The sequence below is a fragment of the Mastigoproctus giganteus genome, chromosome 2 (genome assembly GCF_048544385.1).
Source record: "Mastigoproctus giganteus isolate SK-2022 chromosome 2, ASM4854438v1, whole genome shotgun sequence".
Taxonomy (NCBI): domain Eukaryota; kingdom Metazoa; phylum Arthropoda; class Arachnida; order Uropygi; family Thelyphonidae; genus Mastigoproctus; species Mastigoproctus giganteus.
In genome coordinates this window covers 129841010-129866561 of record NC_143576.1, presented here as the reverse complement: position 1 = coordinate 129866561, position 25552 = coordinate 129841010, and the positions used below count along the sequence as shown (strand labels likewise).

The window sequence follows — 25552 nt, the reverse complement described above, 5'->3', positions numbered from 1 at the left end:
CTGACTGTATTTTAAAATTGCAGCATCGAAGCAAGTTGCAACTTGTTCAATGACTCATTTAGACATAGTAACACATGAATTGCTCATTTATCTGCAGTCAGTATTAATCAGTGAGAGTTCAACAGATGTTTTGTTGAACTTTAAAATGAGTGATTTTACTGATCAGCAAATTTGCATAAATTTTTGTTTCAAATTAGAGAAAAGTGAATCAAAAACCCACAAAATGTTAAAATAAATTTTTGGAAGTCTGTGTTATTCACAGACTTTTCAGTGATTCACGAAGTTTTTAAAGAGGTCTGCTTGTCTATTGATGAACCTTGCTGTCCTTCAAAAACCAATGACTCCATTGCTCATGTTTGTGCTCTCATCAAGAGCAATCAATATTTAACTATACAAGAAGTTGCTAGTGAAATTGGTGTTTCTTATGGGAAATGTCATTCAATTTTAACAATTTGGGAATGTGATGTGCTTCAGCCATTTTGTGCCTCATTTACTCCCTGATAATGATAGAGTGCCCATCAGGATTGTCTTCAAAATGATGCTGTTGACCCATACTTTGCATCTTCCATCATTACTGTAGAAAAATTGGGGATGTAGGGTTATGAACCAGACCCAAAGGACCAGGTGTTACAATGAATTCTCCTAGACACAAAAAAAGCAAACAATCTCAATGCAATGTGAAAATTGTGCTTATATTTTTCAACTCACAAGTAACTGTTCATTATGAATTTATCCCACCTGGTAACAGTGAAACAGGAATACTTACAGACCTATGGTGTACAATGTTATTCAGAGAAAACAGCCAGGAAAAGTGGGTTTCAGAGAAGTGTCATGATGCAAGTACCAACTGCAGTGCCTGCATATGCAGCACTTTCCATTCAAATTTTTTTTTGAAAAGCACTCCATCAATGTTGTCTCCCATCTGTCATACTCACTAGGTTTAGCTCCCAGTGATTTTTTTTTTTTTTTTTTTTTTGTCTCCCAAACTTAAAGCCCTTTGAAAGGTTGCAATTTGCAATGATTGAGGAAATTATTCAGAACATTACACAGGAACTATTAGTAACTCAAAAAAAGAAGCCTCAGGAATGCTTCCAGATGTTACAGGAGTACCCTAATATGTATATACAGTGTCAAAGACTACTTCAAAGGAGATCCATCCAAAGAACAAAATGAAATAGCAGTAAGCAATTTCATCTTCATCATCTCCTGAATAACAGTTCGGCTCCCAAGCTCCCAAGATCACACCTCATATTACTAATAAGTCCAAAATTCTAAAAAACAAAATATTGAACATTGACTGCAGTCCAATGATAACTATTTCAGATTTGCAACTAGGAAATTTTCTCAGAGAAAGACTTAGAGACAAATTTAGATTTGTTGCCATAAAGGTAAAATGAATTCACACAGGCATTTCTGGACATTCTTTGTAAATGTCCAGAAATGCCAGTCTTATGTAAAAACCAAATTCTTCATATTATAACAATTTTAGAGAAACAGAACTTACAACAGCACTACATTTGCTTCAATGGGTACAACACTTTCTGATATACCTGGCATAGGACCATATTGTTTTAAAGTTCATAGACAGGAACTTTAAACCAAACTTTCACCTTTATCCAATTGATAATGACTCTCATAAATTTATGCAGTTATCCATGCTATTGATGTGCAACTTAGATTGCCAGATGGTCTGCCATAGGAGGATTTACAAACAAATTTTATATAACAGGTTATTATTTTTTTTTTATACACTATTCTTCATATACAATAATAACACATTAGCATATGGTTGCCATACCTATATAATAGTCTTGTACATTTGGCCTGGATATCAATGGCACAGGAATTGATTTGAATGAAACAAACTTTGTGTGGTTTTATATACATAATAAAAGACAACTAAAAAAATTCAGCTTAATAGCCCCCCTCTTCCCTTAATATGACTCCAGAATACAAATTCTAGGAGTCATATACTAATGGGGACTATTAACGATTACAACACAAGGATTACAAAAAAAAATACTTTGTGTTCCATCTCCCTTCTACTATAAAATAATTCAAAACTCTCAAAATCAGTATCAATGATCACGAAATTTGACACCATACAGTCCAGACAGAATTTATGGTAAACAGGTTATGCTTCTCTATTATGATCAATCAGGTCATACTAATTGCTAGGCTCTTATTACATAACAACAGCACTTACAGAACCAAAGTTGCATTAATAAATGGAAATCTTACCAATTTCAACAGGTTTGGCAACCTTTATCTCAAACCCAAATTATGAATAAAGATCACAATTTGAATTAATTTTAAACAGCCAGACGTTTGCTTTGTTCAAAGACTTACTTTGCCAAATATAACTAAAGTCTGAACAATCTTGCATATTAAACACATTGCACTTCTAATATGTTTATGTTGTACTATTATCATGAAAAAATCTAAAAAATAAACTATATAACTACCAGCCTTTGGCAATTTGCATGGAATGATCCTGATGCATTATGCAAAACATACAATATTACATGCATACTACACTGGTGTGCAAAACTTAAGGACCAACACTATTTCTAAAGGTTACAACCAAAAAAATCTTTACTTAAGGTACTCATTACTGATGAGAGTAGATAAAGTCTTTTTTTTTTTTTTTTTTTGGCTGATGCTGCATAAGCTTGCTTTCTTGCATCAAATGCCTCTACTAATGCTAAAGTCTCAGCAGCGATTCTGGACATCAGCTAATCTGGCGAGAGGTTAGCACATGGTATTACCCTGCAAACATCACTGAAAGGGATCGATATGGCAGTTGAGGTGTTGTGGTCTGGGGAGGCGTTATCTTGGATGGACGTACACAACTCCAGATACTGGAAGGCGGTACTGTAATCAGTGCAAGCTACTGTACTGAGGTAATCCTTCCCCATGTGTGTGTCTGTTCCCTTGGCCCCGAGTTAGTGGTTATGGATGATAAAGCCACACCTCATCACACTGCAGCTGTTGATATGCTTTTGGAAAGTGAGGACATTGTTTGTATGGATTGGCCTGCCCGTTTCTGGTACCGATCTAAATCCCATTGAACACATATGAGGAGATGCCTAGCAGCACATCCACACCCACCAGAAAATGTTCACCAGTTGAAGATGGTGCTGACAGATGAATGGACGATGTTGCCGCAAGAACTTATCAACAACATTGTTCTAAGTATGAACAGGCGATGCAAAGCCTGCATCGACATTAGGGGTGGCCATATCTCCTAGTGAGGACCACCTCTTCCCTTTGTTCCATCTTTGGCAGTGATGCATCTGTATCATGGCAGCCAGTGCTATGTTGCCATTTTTAAATAAAGTCCCTCTGTACCATTTTGCTTCTATTGTTGTGTTGGTGTTGTTTCCTTCATTTCTGTACCTCACGAGGTTCCTTTGGTATGCTTTTCCCATATCCAGGCCACTCCTATGAGAAGCTACAGGTGAAAACCTGACTGGTCCTTAAATTTTGCATACCAGTGTACATTAACAGAACTTTTACTACTATTTTTGTTTCTGTAAGGAAAAATAGCAGAGAGAGAATGAATACTTACACTTGGCTTCCACTGTTTGAAAGAGGCAATAGTGATTGTGTTTGTGGAGCTACAAAATTTAATGAAATTAATTCAATTTTAAATGATTTATCTTAAATGAAAACTGACAACCAATAAGCAAAAAATACCAGTAATAATATTAATAAACTATAAACTTTACACAAAAATTTGCATTATTTTACTTGTTCTGCAACATTTAAGATCCCAAAAACCACCATGTCACAAACTATTAATAACAAATTCAAACTGAGTTAATGATTTAAAAAAAAAAAAAAAATGCCAGTATTCACAGGGTTTTGTTACTAAAAATGAAAATAATATATATAAACAATAGTGTATCACAGCAATAGCTCCAGCAGACATTTAATTTTGCAAGCAGCAACATTATTAATGATAAACAAAAAGACTGTTTCGAAACAATTTTATGAAACTTAAAAGGCTTCAATACACTGACTATGATTAACTAACAACAAACTGCAGGACATTTTTAGAGGAGGATAGAGAGCAAGTCTCTCTCTCTCCATGTGGACCCAATATCTGATACAGAATACACATTTTTCATTATATCTAAATGTTTTAAGATTTTGAAAAAGAGCATGAATAACATTTCTCATGTTATCATTCCAACTTCACCTTGATCTTTGAATAAAAAAAAATAAAACAAAATCACTGGGTAATATTCACAAACGTTACCATATCAAGCCTGTACACACACACTTACTATATATATATTCATTGAACAGCATACTCCCACATGCAGGAGAATTCTATTTAAATAAGCACACATTTTAATGTACTGTGCTCACACTGGAGAGTTTGGGGGTTATTATTAACATTAGGATTGGCAAATGATGCAAGAAATAAAGCTTATACAGCATCAGCAAAAAAAAAAGCCAACACATCCTGTCACATATTCCTGCTCATCCCCTCTAATAGTTTGTCTAATTCTTGATTTTACTCAAACTACCCACCTCTACAACACCAGATGGGACTTGGAACTAACAATTGCCTACCTGCTAGCTGAAGGAAAATTTCTGCACTTCTATCTTACAATCACTCTTCTTCAATTTAAATTTGTGCCCTTTCTGAGCAAGAGGAAGGGTTCTAACAGCACTGAGCTTACTCAAAATTCAAAGCCTTTAACACACTTCAATCAGATCTCCTCACAAGTACTTGATCCCCAGATGCTGCAATTTGCAAAACTGAAGCCTTTCCTGATAAGAGCACCCTTTTGCTCCCCTCATTATTCTTTGCTCTTCTCTGCATATTCCAACAGATCCATGTTCCTTCCTAAAATGAGACTTCTGGACCTATATGAAGTACTCAAGGTGTGATCTAACCATTACTTTATACAGTGGGGTAATCGCCTTATCTCTGCTGGCAAAATTTTTTGTATATCACTCACAAAAACCTATGAAGTGTACTGGTAGTCTGCACTGCTCAGAGCACTTCATATTTGACTGCATAATTACTGCCAGGTGTTTCTCATTCTCCACTTCCCTGACTGTGTAACACATAGTTGGTATATTAATCTGGGATTACTACTATACATATGAAGTATCATGTATTTGTCAACATTAAACATCAATTGAGATTTCTTTCCATTTGTCTAAATCTTGTTGCAGTAGCATTAGCAGAAGCATATGATGCAAGAAAGCAGGGTTATACAACATCAGCAAAAAAAAACATTTCATACATTCATTCGCTCTAAAAAGTTTGTCCAGTTCTTCCTTGAATTTATTTAAGGTGTCAACTTCCACAAAGACAGATGGAAGTTGGTTCCAGAATTCAACCACCCGCTGACTAAAGGCAAACTTCCGCACATCTATTCTACAACTGTTTTTCCTCAATTTGAATTTATGCCCTCCCAGGCAATTATTCTGAGAAGAGGAAGAACACCTCTTCCATATCAGATAGGTCAAACAAGATTGCCCCTTAACAAATCCATGCTGTGACAGATGTATAACACTAATCCTATCTAAATGGTATTTTATTACTTCTTTAACCAGTAACTCCATTATTTTCCCTGGAACAAAAGTCAAGCTAACAAGTCTGTAATTAGCATTAGCATAGGCATATGATGCAAGAAAGTAAGCTTATACAGCATCGGCCAAAAAACAAAAAGTCAAGCAGATGCTGTGACAGATGTATAACACCAATCCTATCTAGATGGTCTTTTATTACTTCTTTAACCAGTAACTCCATTATTTTCCCTGGAAAAAAATGTCAAGCTAACAGGTCTGTAATTGCTCATGCCATCCTTTAATTCACCCCCCCCCCCTTGTGAAATGGGGATTTGCACATATTCAGTCCATAGGGACCTCCCCTGAATCCAATGATGCTCTCATAATCATGGCTAATCTGCCTCCTTTAATATAACAGAATAGATCCTATCTACCCCAGGTGCCTTTTTTTATTCCTCATATGAATGCAGATGCAAAACATCTATTCAGTTTGTCAGAAACTTGAATAGGATCATCATTATTTTGAAATCACTCATATCTAATGGACCCATGTGAATCATCTCCTTCCTGCTACTGTTTCCATAAGTAAAGAAGTCTTTGCCACTTACCTTTGTATTCTTTGCCAGCAACTTTTCTTAATCTGCCTAACTTTGTGACTTCATTGCCAAATTACTTATATATACTAGGCAACTGTATCATCTGATGATTTATATGCATCTCAAACATATTTCTTCTCTGCCATGGTGTCCTCAGTTCATGTGAGATCCATTTAGGTCTAAGCCTTGAACAGTATCTCTTAGTTGGTATAATAAGCCTAGTAGCTGCTAATATTCAAAGAAAAACACAATGCAACATGTGATTGACACTTACAGATGTCAACTGCAGCTTACCAAAAATGCAGCCTGTGTTTCTTCAGTGATGCTCACTGCAACAGCCACAATTTCATCGTTCAATGCTTCAGTGGTAGATGAATTATTGCTATAGACATTGTACTTCAGGAAATAATGACAAGAATTTAGATCCATTGAATATGGTGGCCTTCAATCCCACACTATCTAGGATATCGATTAGAGATGCCCCTATCATTAACATGTTCCTTCAGGAAATGAAGAACCTCTCTCACCATATGTGGACTTATCCCATCTTGTTGGAAAAATTTTTCTCCCACGTTGTTATTGTTATTAGGCATATGGTGCAAGGAGGTCCAGGCTTTTGCTGCAACAGCCAAAAAATAAGTAAATAATAATAATTAAATAAAATAAACTACTTATGCATTTTTCTCATCATGTATGTACTAATCCTGATGAACTTGAAATTTCCCCAAGCTGTCAGCCTCAACTAACCACACAGATAACTTATTCCAGAAATTAATAAGTCACAGGGTAAAAACAAAACTTCCTATAATCCAGCTTAAACCTCTTCCGCCATAATTTTAGTTTATGGCCTGGTTCTAGAATCATTTAAAATCATGAAAATTTTGCCTTCACTCATTTTACTATCCCCTCTCAGAGCATTACAGATCTTAATCAGGTCTCCACTAGGGCGCCAAATTACTGAGCTCTTCGTACTCCAAGTCTTTCCTAATATGGGCACCCTTTAGCAATGTTATTAGATGTGCTGCTTGTCTTTGGACCCTTTCAAGAAGCTTGATAAGTTTTTTTTTTTTTTTTTTGTTAAGTGCAGTTTCCATTCTTGGTCACAGTATTCCAAGTAGTCCTACAACTGCCTTGTACAGAGGGCTTATGAACCCCCTATCTGTATACAAGCAACTGTTTAATAAATCACTGATAGGAAAAAATTGGACTCTTGGCCTTGTGTCTAAACTGCACAGAGAATACCATCTTTGCCTATGTTCATTTCATACCACAAAAAGTTAGACTCCAAAGGGGTCTTGAAGGAGTTTCCCCCATTAACTGTCATCCAGAAACACTGGTCCAATACACCAAGTCCAGCTCATGAAATTGTGCACCACACACCACACTTTTTTTCCAGGATGCAGAGGCAGCTCTATCACAACGTGGGGTTCCTGCCCCATATATGCATATTGTATTTATTGACATAGCTAAGGTGGAAGTGCACTTCGTCCATAGGTGTTGAATAACTGTTGTGCCACTTTCCAAATATTGACAAGACAAATCATAAAACCAGATTGCTTTTTATTTGTCAATGCCATCAAGGATTGTTGCATCTGCATTTTATAAAGAAACAGTTTTAAGTCTTGTCAAACAATGCTTAAAGCAGATATTCATTTGAACATCCACAATACTGAAACAATAATTTCACAAATTTTCATTGGGATATAAATAATTGCTTCCTCTGCACATGACATATTTGGGCTTCCTCAGAATTCTTTCTACCAACAGTTCACTTATTGTCTAGGCCAGTAGTTCTCAAACTTTTTTGGTTCGCAGCACACTGTAAAACATAATTTTCTGGTGCACTTTGTGTACAAAATTAAAAAAATATTAATATATTTTAAACTATGAATAAAACTAGCTGTGTACAATAATAACTGTTACCCTAGGGGCCTAGCCTAGCTATTAATTAATCATGGATGTAATAAATCTCTAGGCAAATGGTTTCTTCTCATTTTTAAAATATACTTTCATAATATTCATGGCACACCTAGCCACCTCTTGCAGTGCACCAGTGTGCCATGGTGCAGTTTCAGAATCACTGGTGTAGGCAGAGCCAGACTGTTCAAGCTACTTTGCTGACCTCAAAACCACTGATGTTCCTGGCCTTTTTAATGCAGCAAAATCTCAACTAAACTCAAACAGTACTGTAAAAAACCTGCTAGTTTTATAAAAACTTTCACATAAAATGCTGCTCAGTATTATACTGTGATCTTGTTTAAAGAATTTCCCCACTCAGGTATGTCATTAACAGTTTAAAAAAAAAAAAAAAAAAAAAAAATTCCGTCTTACATATTTAACAACACCAAATTTAACCATGCCAGCCCAAAATATCAAAAAATACAGACATTCAAAACTGTTGCAGTTTTTCTTGATGATCCTGTATACACTACTCTTTATGAAAAATATATTTAGTATCCTGACTTTCAAGCAAGATACCAGGTGTTTGCTGAAAGAATCTACATATAAAATAATTCTCTAGGAATTTTTCTATAGATCACACATAATTTGAAAAAATGTATACCAATCTTGGACAGCAAGACTGACGTATGTTCTATGATCTATTATGACTAAAATTATAACTTAAGCTGGAAACACCACTAAATGCCTAGCATTTCTAGATTAAAATATTACCTATGAATTTATGACTAATATAGTTAGTTCCCAAAGTTTCCTCCAATATCTGTTGTTTTCCTATGATACATCCAAGAGCCAAGCCAATCGCATAAGGAGAACTGTTTTAATAGTATGTGTAGCATTATTTATTGTTGAGGCATTGTTGTGACTGGCCACTCTGCTACCAAAAAGCAGCAATCACCTGGAAACCATACTGCAAGTAGCCAGGCCATCTTTTTTGGGGCTCATACTTCACTATATACCCCTAATCCAAAGTGCAAGAGGTTAACCCATGACAAAAATCAAGAAAATAGATGACAGTAACAGAGCAGGTGAGGGTTCAGGGAGAACAGACGGAGACAGGGGAGGAGGCATTCGCACAGAATTAAGGCATGAGAATATGACAGTTATAAAGAAGATGGCCATCTGACCTGGAAATCACAGTTGAGACACAGGGTCCATGTCCAGCAAAGTTGATCTCATCCCAGAAGTAGTAGTAATGACAAATAATGCAAGAAAGCAAGCTTATATAGCATCGAGAAAAAAAAAAGTTTACCCATCCATACCCTCCAAGAATTTGTCTAGTTCTCCCTTGAATTTATTCAACCCATCTACATCAACAGATGGAAGCCCGTTCCAACAATCAACAACCTGCTGATTGAAGGCAAACTTCCACACATTTCTCCTGCAACCATCCTTCCTCAAATTGAATTTATGTCCCCTCGTGTGGAAGAATAAAGTGGAAGAATATCATTAACATTCCTTACTCAATCCATTCAAGGCTTTAAACACCTCAATCAGATCTCCCCGCAAGTGCCTAGTGTCGAGACACTGCAATTTGCAGAACTGAAGCCTTTCTAGGTAAGAGCACCCTTTTGTTCCATTCACCCAGTCCAGCAGATCTACATCCTTCTAAAGTGAGGCCTCCATGGCCTGTATACACCGATGAGCCAAAACATTATGACCAGCAAGTCGTTAAGTAAATCGAAGCAACTGGCAGGTGAACTACAGTGCATGTGCGGGTCGGAACATGGTATAAAAAACACCTGATACTGAGCTCCGTTAATCAGTGTTACTCTTGTTCTTCAGATGGAAGAGGCAGCAGACTTAAGCGAGTTTGACAAAGGCCAAATTGCAAAGGCCAGACGACTGGGTCAGAGCATACCCGAAATGGCATGGCTGTTGGGATGCTCATGGTCAGCCACGGGTAGTACCTACCGAAAGTGGTCCGAGGAGGGGGAACCCACAAACCGCAGGCGAGGCGTTGGACAAGCATTCCAATTATGTCAGTAATTGGAATGCTGGTGACAGGAGTAATGTGTCACAACGCACAGTACATCAAACCCTACTGAAAATGGGGCTGCGTAGCCACAGGCCACTCCGAGTGCCCATGCTAACCATGGTTCACCGGCGACAGTGCCTACAATGGGCATGAGAGCATCGAAACTGGACCTTGAGTGATTGGAAGGTCATCTGGTCCGAAGAATCACATTTCCTGTTGCACCATGTGGATTGCTGGGTACGTGTGCATCGTTTACCTGGGGAAGTGATGGCGCCTCGATGCACTGAGACAAAAACAAGCCAGTGGCAGCAGTGTCATGCTTTGGGCGATGTTCTACAGGGATACCCTGGGTCCAGTCATCCATGTGCTGGGCACTCTGACGTCTACCACCTACATGCTTTCATGGCAACGGTCTTCCCCTCTGGTAGTGCAGTCTTTAAGCAGGATAATGCTCCATGCCACACCGCCCGGATTGTTCGAGACTGGTTCGTGGAATATGAGGAAGACTTCCAAGTATTGCCCTCACCTGCCAAATTTCCCAGACATCAATCCCATCGAGCATCTGTGGTTTGTGTTGGAACAGCAACTCTGATCTGCGATGGCTCAACCACGGACCTTACATTAGTTAAAGGATCTGCTGGTTACGTGTTAGCACCAGATACCACAAGACACATTTAGAAATCTTGTAGCATCCGTGCCTCACTGGGTACAAGCTGTTTTGGCTGCACGTGGAGAACCAACATCATATTAGGTAGGTGGTCATAATGTTTTGGTTCATCGGGGTACAGTACTCAAGATGAGACCTAACCATGGCATCACACAAATGGATTATCACCTCCTTATCTCTGTTAGCAAAGTTTCTGTATATCATGGACAAAACCCTATGTGCTGTCCTGGCAGTATCATTGGACTGCTCAGAAAATTTCATGTCTGACTACAAAACCCACAGGTCTTTTTCCTTCTCTACTACTCTGAGTGTAGTACCACACAAGTGTTATTGTTATTTGGTTTTTAGGAGCATTAGCAACTAAGGCCATACTGCTCTGGGGATATGCAGTGGTTATTCCCTGACCTTTCCGCATCCTCCGTATTTGGTGGTGACCCCCACACAAGTGATAAGCTACTCTGAGGTAACTGCTACCCATGTGCAGTTGTACCTTGCATTTGTCAATGTTAAACTCCAACTGCCATTTCTCAACCCATCGACCCAATTTTCCTAGATCTTGTTGCAGTAGCTCAATCTGATGACTGTTGTTAACCACCCTGCCAACCTTAGTAACATCTTCAAACATAGACATTAAGCCTAATACAGTCTTATCAATATCACTGATAAATATTGATAACAACAATGGCCCCAGCACTGAGCCCTGGGGAACTCCATGAAGAGCAGTGCCCATTAATAAGCACACTTTGTCTTCTTCCACTTAACCATCCATTTATCCATAGCAATAACTTACCTTAATGCTACATTGCTCCAGTTTGTACAGCAGTCTATGTGCAAGAGTATCAAAAGCTTTTCGAAGTATCTGAAGTATCTATTTATTGCTCCAGTATCTGGTAAGATTCTTCAGGCAGTTGGGGGGTGGGGGAGGAAAATCTCACCTTTGAAAAGACAAGAACCCAACCACATGTGATCCAATCCCAGGAAATTGTGGGGGTCTGCAGGTTTGATACCATGGCTCACAGGAGAGTATTCGTCAGCATCAGCAGAAATAGAAAGACTCTAGATCAGCAGTTCCCAACCTTTTTTTTTTACTTGTGAACCCCTTTCAACTTAATATTTTTAATACGAAACACTACGCCTATATTCTCTGAAATCGTATAATTTTTCTGAATTTTTATTATAAAATATTTCCAGTACTACTTTTTTATAAGCAATATTGCATAATAATAAAAATTATTATTAAGTATTATTTATACTTTGTAAAGCAGTGATTATTCAGTCCAAACTAGATTTCAAACAAGCTATGAGTAGAAAACTTGCTTCTTGTCCAAATGGTCTCTTTCCAAACCTAATGGCCGCAATTTTTGCCCATCTCTGTTCCCGCCTCTGTCAAAACCAGATGGTTCTGTTGCCAGATCAGCCAAAGATTAAGCTGACCTTTTTTTTCTATAGGATGTTAACATCCTATTTTTCTTCCAACTCATGTATTGATGATCTTGGTAAATCACCTCAAACCATTCCCAGTACACTCCATTCAATGCCTCCAGTGGTCTTCCATCAAAAGGATATCAGAACAATTCCGGATTAATCTGATGATAAGAAAGCTCCAGGTCTTGATGGTATTTCTCCACTTACTGTCAAAACCTGTGCCCCTGAACCTACTCCTAATTGCAATGGAACGATTTTCCTAAAAATCATTCCATTGCAATTACTTCTACTCTTTCTAAAGTGATGGAGAAATCAATTAACCACCAACTCTTAAACTATCTGGAAATCTTTCATCTGATCAATGATCGCCAGTATAGATTCTGTCAGTGTCGTTCCACTGGTAATATTCTGGCTTACACTGTCCCACCATTAATATCTGGACACCCCTCCATGGATGGGGAACAGGTCCTATGCATGCAACACATCACCGAACCTGCTATAAATATGCACACTGGGCTTTGAACAGACAATTGCAAAAGTGGGCATGCAAGATGACGCGTTCAACAGAATTACCTCAATAGTTCAACAGAATTGATCACCTCATCAAACGCTAGACGCCGATTAACATGGTATAAGGAGCGCAAATCCTGGACTGTGGAGCTGTGGAAAACAGTCCTATAAACAGATGAGTCGAGGTTTGCACTCTACCAGTCTGACAGCCATTCCTGGGTGTTGCGAATGCCAAATGAACAGTTCTTTCCTGATTGAATCCTCTACAATGAAATTTGGTGGAGGCAGTATCATGGTATGGGGCTCCTTTCATGGTTTGGCTTGGGTCCATCAGTCGTTATCAACAAAACCATGAATGCTCTGGACAATTATGCACTTCCAACATTATGGCAATACTTCGGGGAAGGCCCATACATGTATCAGCAAGACAATGCGCCAGGCCATACTGCTAGGATCGTAACAGAGTGGTTTGAGGAATGGGTGTGGAAAAGTTGGATTGGCCAGCCCAGAGCCTTGATCTGAACCCTATCGAGCACGTATCTGACGATCCAATACATCTGGGATGTATTGAATCGTCAGGTACATGCAAGTTGAGATCACCCAAAGAACAAGGCCAAACTGGTGGCTGTGTGGCTGAGTGGAGGAACATATCACCTGACATTTATAAAAAGCTGGCTGAGATTATGCCACGAAGATTGAAGGCCATCATAAAAGCAAAAGGTTTCAGCACAAAATATTAAATGACACAATAAAAGCGGTTTTTTTGTCTAACGGCTAGTGTGTCCGGATATTAATGGTAGGGCAGTGTATGTTACCCATCTGTGGACAAATTTAATTGAAAAGTTTGGTGAAACTCAAGCCTTTTCAAAGGCTTTTGATCGTGTATGGCAGGGGTGGCCAACAAGTCGATCGTGGCTTTAATTTTGGTCAATCATGACGGATTTTAAATATATGTAAAAAATAGATTAGTCAAAATCTAAATATTATTATGTGCCCCACTTGCATACGCTTATTACAAATCTGTTGAACAACATGACCACTCTTGTCGCCACGCAGCCACTAGGCTTGTCTAGTGAAAATTCACACAGTTACGTTGTGGAGAGCATAGAGTGTGTCGAATTCTTATTTAGCTTACTTAATATTAATAACTGGACAGTACTTATACGTTAATTTAATACCCTTTGATTTAAATTGAATACTACGAAAAAGAGTAAAACGTATCATTTTCATCAAGAGTGGGAACTAGAATACTTTTTTTGTAATGATAAAAGAAAAAATGTTGTTGTTTGATTTGCAATGCTTCTATGGCTATACCAAAAAAGGAAATTTAGAAAGGCACTTCAATGCACTCCATGGTAAATACCAATTAGATTTTCCTCCTAATAGTGACCTTAGAAAAAAATAAATTAAAAGAACTTAAATCCAGATTATTCGCACAACAAAATTTCTTCGTGACACCTAATTTACAATCGAAAGCAGTAACTGCAGCATCATTTAAAGTGAGTCGTTTCTTGCAAAAAAATGCAAACCATTTTCTGATGGTCAATTCAACAAAGACACATTTTTAGAAATAACAGATTCTCTTTTTGAAAATTTTAAGAACAAAAATGAAATTAAAAGTGCTCTTCAAGATCTGCAATTATCTTGAAATACTGTGATGTGACGCATCGAAAAAATTAGAAAATATGAGCGAATAATTGCGTGCTCATATTGCTAATTGGGTGTCCTTTTCTTTACAAATGGATGAATCTACAGTCATCAGTGATACAGCTCTATTGCTTGTTTTTATTCTATGGTTTTCGATGATTCTGCCACAAGATAAGAACTGCTGGGTATCATTTCATTAAAAGCAAGAACTAGAGGTCTTGATATATTTAACGCATTCAAAAATTTTATTGAAAAAAATTAAATTACCACTATTTAAGCTCGTATCAAAAACAACAGATGGAACTAAAGCAATGACACGGCATCTTAACGGATTCATCGCATTGTGCCAAAAGGATGACAAATTTCCAGATTTGAGTTACCACTGTATCATCCACCAAAACATGTTAGCTAGCAAGATATTAAATACTAAAAGTATTATGGACATAGCTTTCAAAATCGTGAAATCACGATTGTCAGAGAACAATCTCTTCAAAGGAGACTTTTCAAAATGCACCTCGATGAAAATGAACCAGATATGATATTACACATAGATGTGAAGTGGCTGAGTCGGAGTAAGTTTCTACAGATTTCGAAATTTGCTGAATGAAATTTTTTTTTTTTTTTTTTTTTTGTTTTTTGTTGTTGTTGGCGCATTGGCTTCTATGGCCATAATGCACCTCCCAAAGTTTTTGCATTTTACTCTGAGCCAAGCCTGAGGCGGGATTCGAACCCGTGACCTTTGGGTTGCCAAGCAGGCACTTTACCCACCTGGCTAGCCCGGTCAGCCTGAATGAAATTAAAAATTTGTGTGATCTGGCTTTTTTGTCAGATTTTACCAGTATATTAAGTGATCTAAATTTGGAATTACAAGGAAAAAATAAAAATGTGGGTGACATGATTAGTAGTATTTCTGCATATAAATATCAATTTTTTGGCAATGGCAAAGTATCTCAAAGGGAAAAAAAATTCGATCATTTTGCAGATACGCAAGATCATTTGCAAAAATATCCTGTTTTTGAATTTAATAGTGAAAAAATATGTTTCTGAAATTGAGAAAGTTGTGGAGTATTTTGAAACCAGATTCAGTGATTTTAGAACAATTGAAGACATTGTTCAATATATTTCTTATCCATTTAATGTCATCTTAGATACAAAACAAACTGCAGGAGGGGAAAAAAAAAAAAAAAAAAAAAACGCTGAGATTTTTCACACGGAGAAAATATTACTTGAAAATATGTTTGCTGACAAAAGTACACAAATGTAAAAAAATGCAGTGAACTTTTAAATTCCTGTTTTGTTTCTACATATCTATATGAATTGGCCTTTTCGTATTTGAAACAAAAAAAGACGAAGAATCGCTCTACTGTTGTGGACTTGCATACAGAAGATTCTTTAGGGCTGGCCTTATCACAGTATATCCCCGATTTTAAAAGCTTGGCAGATGATACAAACTTCACATAAATTAAAAATTTAAATACGTATGAATTTAAAATAAGAATTCTGAATTGTATTTAATTTTAAAATTTATAAACAACATTTTTCAATCTGTTGATTAACCTTTTTAACCATATTTAACCATATGCAATGAAATTCTTGAGATGGTAGATCGCGGCACATTTTGAAGGAAAAAAATGTCGATCACAACACAAATTAAGTTGGCCACTCCTGGTGTATGGCATAAAGACCTAAATAAGCTTCCAACCTTTGGTTTGCTACTGTTCTTTATAATTGGGTATCCTGTTTTCTCTCTGACCACTCACTGCAGGTGATGGCAGATGGCTCTCTGTCTTCTAACTTCTCCATTAATGCTGGTATTCCCCAATGTTCAGTTCTTTCTCCCACTCTTTTCCTCTTCTTCCATCGACCGGAAATCCTATCCATAGTTTTGCTGACTATAGCACATTGCATTTCACCTTCCAGTTTGAGAAACCTTGCCCTGCTGAAACAGCTTCAACTTCGAGTATCCACTGCCAAATCCTTAAATGCTAATCTCCAGTGGGGCAAAGATAAATTAATTTCAATCCTTCTAAAACTCAGTCCTGTCTTATATCTCGCAAAAAGGAATCTTCTGTGCCTATGCTTATCTCCGATGACGCTCCGATTTCTAGGAAAGATCTTAGGGATTACCCTGACTTCTAATCTCTCTTGGCATAAAGCACATTACAAATATTGCATTCTCTACATCTAAAAAAACTGGGTTTTCTCTTCCATTCTCGGCATTACTTTTCTTCCGAACAGTTGCTGACTCTGTAGAAATTGCAAATCCATGGAATATTGTTCCCACATCTGGGGCAGTACCCCTAAAACTGCTCTCAGACTTCTAGATTCCATTCAAAAGAAGGCAGTTAGGTTAATTAATGTCTCATCTGTAACAGTCTCTCCACTCTGTCTCACAGACACAAATTTGTTTCTGTTGCATGCCTTTTCTATAGATACTTCCATGGGCACTGTTCTTCTGAATTGGCTTCTATACTTCTCTTCTTTAAAGAAGTCAGAACATGTGCTGCAACCAATCAACATCCTTTTACCGTCCAAGTTCAAGCTCACAAAAGCAACTTTTTTTCTTACTCATTTATTCATTCTACTTCTGTTTTCTGGAACAACCTTCCTTCAAACATATTTCCTGAAAATTACGATCTACAAAAGTTCAATTCTAATGTCAACAAGTATCTTCTTTCATTTTTTCCACCTTTAACCCATGCATGGTACTAAGTACTATATGTTCTTTAAAAAAAAAGAAAAGTACTTATACAAAACAATGGTCCTTGAGAATGAAAAAAAATTTAGTATGGAAAACATTTATTTAACATGATATACTATAAGATAGTAAACTAATTATGAGGAATTGTGGGATATGTGGTTTCTTTCTTTGGCAATTATTTACTTTTTATTTAATCTTTATGTTTTATTTAATTTTAATTCACTTTATTTTGTATTATTAGTTATATTTTGTAGTTTACAATAATATACCTATATAAATCTAAGCATTCACCATTACGGAATTTTTAGTGCGAACTTCCTGGAACACTTTCGAGAACCCCCCCCCCCCCCCCGGGATTTACGAACCACCGGTTGGGAACCGCTGCTCTACATCAATGCTTCCCAAACTTTTTCCATCAATACCCAGAACTGCTTATCAGAAAGTCTTTTTACCCAATGTAGGTAAAGACTAACTGCACAGAAAACATATATGACAAGTGAAGAGGGATCGGTAAAAAATAGGAAGCAAATAATACGTTTGATGCAATGTCTTTATTTTTAACATCTCTAAACATTTTAGCATCCACAAAAAATTTGGTAATTATTCACCATGAATATTTCGTCACCCAGGTCCCAGCTAATGAGTATAATGCTACTGCTCCATGTTATTTACTAGTTCTGCAAAATTGGGAACAATTAGAGACTGAGCACACCTCACATCATATTCGGGGTTCAGAGTTTCGTTTTGTGCTCTTTATGAAGGCAAGAGTGGAAAATCCTACTTCCCACATGTAGGTGCTTGAAAACGGCAATAATTGCAACACGGCCTCCCAGCTAACATGGGATATTCATCGTGAATTGCTAACCAGAAAGACTCCAAATGGTCGTTCTTTTCTTCAAATAACATTTTGCACTGACTGTTTGACCTAAACTCCATCATTTGCTCTGCAAAACCATTAACACTATTGGGAATTTCAGTCAAGTCACACAAAAATAGGTTTACAATCAACTGATATATAAACCTTTCTAGTTCAGGAAAGTATTCCTTGAAACTCAAAGATAGTTTTGTTAACTGGGTGATCATGTCATCCTTGATTTCACTGAAATCAACCCCATTAGCATCCTCCAAGAACAAAGAGAGGATGAGGAAGGATGCAATTTTATATTGCTCTACCTTTTTCAGCCAATACTCAAGCTTTTCTTGAAGTGCTGTTATTTTTTCGCTTGCAGAAATCCAATTTTCCTTTTTTCCTTAAAGTCGCAGATTAAGTGCATCCACGTTGGAGAAAATATCAACTAAATAACTAAGCTGAGCTAACCACTTCGTGCTGGAAATTCTTTCAATGAGAGTATGTTTCTTTTCAACCAAAATCACCTCAATTTTGATCCTCTGCTCCAAAAAGCGATTCAGAACATTCCCTCTTAAGAGCCAATGGGCCTGCGCATAGAAAACAAGGTTCTTATGTAACAAATCACTTTCTGAGAACAAGGTTATGAAGAGTCTTGTGTTTAAAGCACCTACCTTGTAGTAGTTCAATATGGCAATGATGTTTTTCATGACTTCCTCTAGTTCAGGAACAAGACCTTTGACAGCCAGAGCTTGGTAGTTGTTGTTGTTGTTGTTGTTGTTGTTGTTTTGGTTTTTAGGAGCATTAGCAACTAAGGCCATATTGCTCCGAAATATGCGGTGGTCATTCCCTGACCTTTCCGCATCCTCCATATTTGGTGGTGACGGGCTCGAACCCCAGTCTAATCAAGAAGCGTGTGGTATGCACTGCTGCTCCTTCCCACCTGGCTACGGAGGCGCCTTTAGCTTGGCGGTGAATCATACAATGTGTGGACAGAATTTTCGGGTTGTGTTGCTTTGCATGAGCTGTAAAGCCTGAATGCTGACCCAACAATGAGGGAGCACCATCACTGTTATTCCCCACACAGGAATCACATGTTAAACCTTCTTTGCTAAAAAATGCAAGAATAGTGTGGAATATGTCAATTCCTTTACAGGTTGTTTTCAAAGGCTTGCAGCAAAGAAGATCTTGTTCAATCGTGTTTTCAAACTTATAATGGACGTAGACCACCAACTGCGAATCGTTGGAAACATCTATAGTTTCATCCAGTTGAATAGCAAACTTACCACTCTGAATGATATGGCGAATAAGTTCTGTCTTTATGTCTACAGCAATGATTTCAATTCAGCGACTAATGGTATTATTGGATAATGGCACTGCTGCCACTTTTTGTGCTTGGTCAGACCCACACTATTTCGTTGATGAGAAAAGCAGCTGGCCGGATGAGCGTTTTCCCTATTGTGTGGCATCTTTGATTTTGAAATCAGGTAAGTCACTTCAAAGCCTGCTTTTGCTGCATCCTTTTGATTAATTGCTTTGGAATCCTTGTTAATAAGTCGCTGCTTCTTTATAATCCCTTCTAAATGTTGAAAATATGATGGAGGCTTGGATAACAATGTTGAATGTTTCTGCTTTATATGGTCTTTGAGCTTACTCTTTTTCAATGACTCATTGCATAGAATGGCAGAGCACACAACACATTGTGGTTTCACGACTCCCTTGTCTTCGATATAGGTGAAACCTAGCTCAATGAAGTCTGGCACGTAAGGACGTTTACTAGCACTCATTCTGGGTAAGATAAAAAATGAAATTTAAGATTTATATTATTTTAAATAAACTAAAAATAATATAACAAAGGTTACCTTTTCCAAATGTTTATGGTACGATTTATAAACACAGCCAGCATGATACATACCTCACACCACCACTGCTGGCTACACACACTGCACCTAAAGTCTAGACTAGACGACAAGACTCACTCACTTTAGTTTGGTGAGGGGTGGTACGTGTAGACGTATTTTGTCAATTCTCCACATGCATGCGAGCCCGGCAAAAATTATTCAATCTAATAACATGTGTATGGCATATTTATTAAATAGCAAATAAATACTTGTTAGGCTGTTTTAGAGTATCGGTGCACACTGACTGATCACTTTCTTCAGAGTACTAATTCTTCTACACTTTTATGTTAAATTTTAATGTGTATTCCAAGGTGTGTCGTTACCCAAAAAAAAAACTACTTTTCCCCAATTTTGGGTAATTTACCCAGGTTTGGGAAGCACTGCTGTAGACGGAGGTGAAAAGATACAGGGGGGCCTCTCTGGAAAATTAAATTTCACCCTAAGGGTGTGATTTAATAAGATGTAATAAGGGTGGGAGTATAATAAGAAACTGTACAGGGAAATAGAGAGGTCCAGTAAATTAGAGAGTCTTATAATGGGGGATATTAATTTCCCAGATACTGACTGGAATTTGTGGATTGGTCACTCACACACTAGCAAGACTTTTCTGGCTTTATTGGATGATTGTTTTCTACATCAGCAAGTTCGAGAGGCAACTAGAGGTAGTAATACTCTTGTTTTAATTATCAGTAGTGATTCTTCATGCATTAAGAATCTGCAGTTAAAGGAACCACTAGGTGGCAGTGATAACAGTGTGCTGAAGTGGGATTTACTCAAAGAGGTAACTACCATCAGGGGTAAAGGGAAGGGTTTTTGCTTTTCTTAAGGCGACTACGATGGTCTGAAACAGTATTTAAATTCTATATAGTAGGACCAACTGATGATGTTACCAACAGCAAATTCAAAATGGGAAGCATTCAAAGAACTTATCTTGGAAGCTACTAGGCTTTACATACCAACTAACAAATATTGTTCAAGGTTTAGGCCTAAATGGATGTCAGATGAACTAATCAGACATATGGCAGAGAAGAAAAATGAATGGATACATATAAATTAACATGTGACACAGAAGCCTATGATAGATATAAGTTGATCTGTAACCAAGTTACAAAGGACGTTAGGCAGGCGAAGGCAGATTACAAGAAATCTTTGGCAGAGGATGCAAAGAAAAACAGCATAAGAGTTCTTTACTTATGTAAACTCTAGAAGTAAGGGGATGAATCAGATTGGTCCACTTGATATCGATGGTTCAACTGTTGATGATCCTGCTCAGGTAGCTAACAAACTAAATGAATATTTTGCATTGATATTCACACATGAGGAGTTATTCAGCAAGGGGAATGTCAGAGATGTATTCAACTCTGGCAGTAAGCTAGATAATCTTGTAATAACTGAGAGTAAAGTGGAGGAGAAATTGTTGAAGATAAACACAAGAAATGCACCTGGTGTGGATGGGATCTATCCAGTTATATTAAAGGAGGCAGCAAAGGAAGTAAGCAAACCCTCAGCCATAATTATGAGAGCTTTCCCCAATTCACAAAGGAGGATCAAAGGCTGACACAAATAATTATAGACCTGTGAGTTTAACTTCTGTTCCACGAAAATTAATGGAGGCACTGGTTAAAGAAGCATTGCAGGATCATCTAGACAAGACTTCAGTTATAGTTCGGACACAGCATGGTTTTGTTAAGGGAAAGGCTTGCCTGACCAATTTGACTGGATACTATGGTCACAAAAGAACTGGATGCAGGGAATAACTTTGATATTATATACTTGGATCTTAGAAAGGCTTTTAATAGTGTTGCACATTGAAGACTGCTGCACAAATTGGAGCAGTGTGGCATTGGAAGCAAATTGCTGCTATGGATAAAGGGGTGGTTGAGGGGGAGAAGACAGAGAGTGGTAATCAACGGACACTGCTCATCGTGGACTAATGTTATTAGTGGAGTCCTTCAGGGTTCAGTGTTGGGTCCATTATTGTTTTCTGTATTTATAAATGATATTGATGATGGTATATCAAGCTTAATGTCCAAGTTTGCAGACAATACAAAGGTTGGCAGGGTTGTTAAGGACACTACTGACGCTAAGCTGCTGCAACAGGATCTGGAAAGGTTGAGCAGATGGGCTGAGAGGTGGCAAATGAAGTTTAACATTGACAAATGTAAAGTACTACATATGGGAAACAGCAACTCCAGAGCAACGTATCAACTCTGTGGTACTACACTGACAGTGGCAGAGAATGAAAACGACCTGGGGGTAATTGTGCAGGCAGATATGAAGTTCTCTGAATGAAGTTCATAGACCACAATTAAGCCACATTATTTTTCTGTTAGTTCCAAGGCTATATTGGCAGTTTCTTTTGCAACAAGAAAAGATTTTTTCACTCTCCTACTTGCTTTATCTTCAGTGAATCCTAAAAAGATTATATCGTACCTAAGATACTAACTTTATGAAAGAGAACTGCCCTTCTGAGGTGTTCCATTTTTATTTTGCACAGTATCAACGAGAACAGAAATTATGTTCAAAAAGGTTGACAATTTCTTTGTCTTAACAATATGTACTCAATGATCCTGGAATCTATTCCTATTAAAACTGAACATATCTTTAGCAGACATACTGAACGTTGCCTTTTCATTCCATGAAACTGCCTTTCAATACATTTAACTTTCAATTTCCTATCTCTCATTTTTATACTCTAGATTATTTAAAATTGCATGCATATCACAGCTTCATACACACACAAAACATAAATGCAACTGTTCACGACAACAATGTTTAAACATAAATAGATAAAATTAATACAAAAACATGTGAATGACAATGAAACTCTTGCATATATATATATATATATATAAGCATTAGCATTAGCAGAGGCATTTGATGCAAGAAAGCAAGCTTATGCTGCATCAGCCAAAAAAATTAAAGTAAAATAAATAAATAAAAAATAACCACTTCCACTTCACCCCTCTGTTCGTTCAAAATACCTGTCCAGCCGAGCCTTAAACTTATTTAGGCTATCAACTTCCACGACAAGGGATGGAAGTCTGTTCCACCTACCAACCACCTGCTGGCTAAAGGCAAATTTCTGCACATCTATCCTACATCTGTCTTTCCTCAATTTTAATTTATGCCCTCTCAGGTGATTATTCTGAGAAAGAGGAAGAATCCCATCAGCATTGAGCATGCTCAAACCATTCAAGGCTTTGTACACCTCTATCAGATCACCTCGCTGCTGCCTAGTCTCCAGACACTGTAATTCGCAAAACTTAACCCTTTCTTCGTAAGAGCACCCCTTTGTTCCATTCACTAATCTTGTTGCCCTTCTCTGTACTCGTTCCAGCAGCTCTACATCCTTCTTGAAATGAGGTCTCCAGGCCTGTATACAGTACTCTAGGTGTGGCCTGACCATTGCCTTATACAAGGGAATAATCACCTCCTTATCCCTGCTAGAAAAATTCCTATATATCATTGACAATACACCATGAGCTACTCTTGCAGCCCGTCTGCACTGCTCAGAGAACTTCATATCTGCCTGCACAACCACCCCCAGGTCCCTTTCCTTCTCTACCACTGTCAGTGTAGTACCACAGAGTTCATACGTTGCTCTGGGGTTGCTGTTTCCCATATGTAGTACTTTACATTTGTCAATGTTAAACTTCATTTGCCACCTCTCAGCCCATCTGCTCAACCTTTCCAGATCCTGTTGCAGCAGCATAGTGTCAGTAGTGTCCTTGACAACCCTGCCAACCTTCGTATCATCTGCAAACTTGGACATTAAGCTTTATATACCATCATCAATATCATTTATAAATACAGAAAACAATAAAGGACCCAATACTGAACCCTGAGGGACTCCACTAATAACATTAGTCCACGATGAGCAGTGTCCATTGATTACCACTCTCTGTCTTCTCCCCCTCAACCACCCCTTTATCCATAGCAGCAATTTGCCTCCAATGACACACTGCTCCAATTTGTGCAGCAGTCTTCCATGTGCAACAGTATCAAAAGCCTTTCTAAGATCCAAGTATATAATATCAAAGTTATTCCCTGCATCCAGTTCTTTTGTGACTGCATCATAGTATCCAATCAAATTGGTCAGGCAAGACTTCCCCTTAACAAAACCATGCTGTGTCTGAACTATAACTGAAGTCTTGTCTAGATGATCCTGCAGTGCTTCTTTAACCAGTGCCTCCATTAATTTTCCGGGAACAGAAGTTAAACTCACAGGTCTATAATTACTTGTGTCAGCCTTTGATCCTCCTTTGTGAATTGGGGTCACATTTGCATATCTCCAGTCCATGGGTACCTCCCCTGAGTCCAAGGAAGCTCTCAATAATTATGGCTAAGGGTTTGCTTACTTCCATTGCTGCCGCCTCTAATATAACTGGATAGATTCCATCCACCCCAGGTGCCTTTCTTGTGTTTATCTTCAACAATTTCTCCTCCACTTTACTCTCAGTTATTACAAGATTCTCTAGCTTACTGCCAGAGTTGAATACACCTCTGGCATTCCCCTCGCTGAATAACTCCTCATGTGTGAATGTCGATGCAAAATATTCATTTAGTTTGTTAGCTACCTGAGCAGGATCATCAACAGTTGACCCATCAATATCAAGTGGACCAATCTGATTCATCCCCTTCCTTCTAGAGTTTACATAAGTAAAGAACTCTTTGCTGTTTTTCTTCGCATCCTTTGCCAAGGATTTCTCGTAATCTGCCTTCGCCTGCCTAACGTCCTTTGTAACTTGGTTACAGATCAACTTATATCTATCATAGGCTTCTGTGTCACATGTTAATTTATATGTATCCATTCATTTTTCTTCTCTGCCATATGTCTGATTAGTTCATCTGACATCCATTTAGGCCTAAACCTTGAACAATATTTGTTAGTTGGTATGTAAAGCCTAGTAGCTTCCAAGATAAGTTCTTTGAATGCTTCCCATTTTGAATTTGCTGTTGGTAACATCATCAGTTGATCCCACTGTATAGAATTTAAATACTGTCTCAGTCCATCGTAGTCGCTTTTACGAAAGCAATACCCCTTCCCTTTACCCCTAATGGTAGTTACCTCTTTGAGTAAATCCCACTTCAGAACACTGTGATCACTGCCACCTAGTGGTTCATTTATCTGCAGATTCTTAATGCATGAAGAATCACTACTGATAATCAAATCAAGAGTATTACTCCCTCTAGTTGCCTCCCGAACATGCTGATGTAGAAAACAATCATCCAATAAATCCACAAAAGCCTTGCTAGTGTGTGAGTGACCAGCCCCCGAATTCCAGTCAATATCTGGAAAATTAAAATCCCCCATAATAAGACACTCTGATTTACTGGCCCACTCTATTTCTCTGTACAGTTTCTTATTATACTCATCAGAGTCATTAGGCCTATAGCACACTCCTACTCTCAATTTTGATCTCCCAATGCTTATGTCACACCAAACTGACTCAACACTGCACTGTCCAGCGATGTCGACTGGCTTCACTTCCTTGGATTTTATGTGTTTCTTAACTAATAGCATAACCCCTCCTCCCTTCCTATCCTTTCTGTAGACATTGTACTCCCCAAATTCCAGTTCTGCATTCCTTATATCTGTGTGACACCACGTCTCTGAAATCCCAACAATATCTGCCTTTGATGTTTTGAGCAATACCTCAAATTCATCAAATTTATTTACTAGACTCCTAGCATTGGTGTACACGCAAGTATACATGCACCTGCTCTTCCTCTTAGCCACCCTAACACAATCCATGTGTTTACTTGTACCCCAATGATTCCCA

At 37.9% G+C, this 25552-nt stretch overlaps 1 protein-coding gene across 2 annotated transcripts in view; it reads right to left on the bottom strand.

Annotated features, from left to right (window-relative positions):
• The window catches only part of Sec16 (endoplasmic reticulum export factor secretory 16), a 592575-nt gene that overhangs the window by 520337 nt on the left and 46686 nt on the right, over positions 1-25552 (bottom strand). For both annotated transcript variants that reach the window (XM_090389538.1, XM_090389539.1), the window contains exon 3: positions 3572-3620. In XM_090389538.1, coding sequence (XP_090245664.1) covers positions 3572-3620 — 49 coding nt within the window. The remainder of the gene's footprint in view (positions 1-3571; positions 3621-25552) is intronic.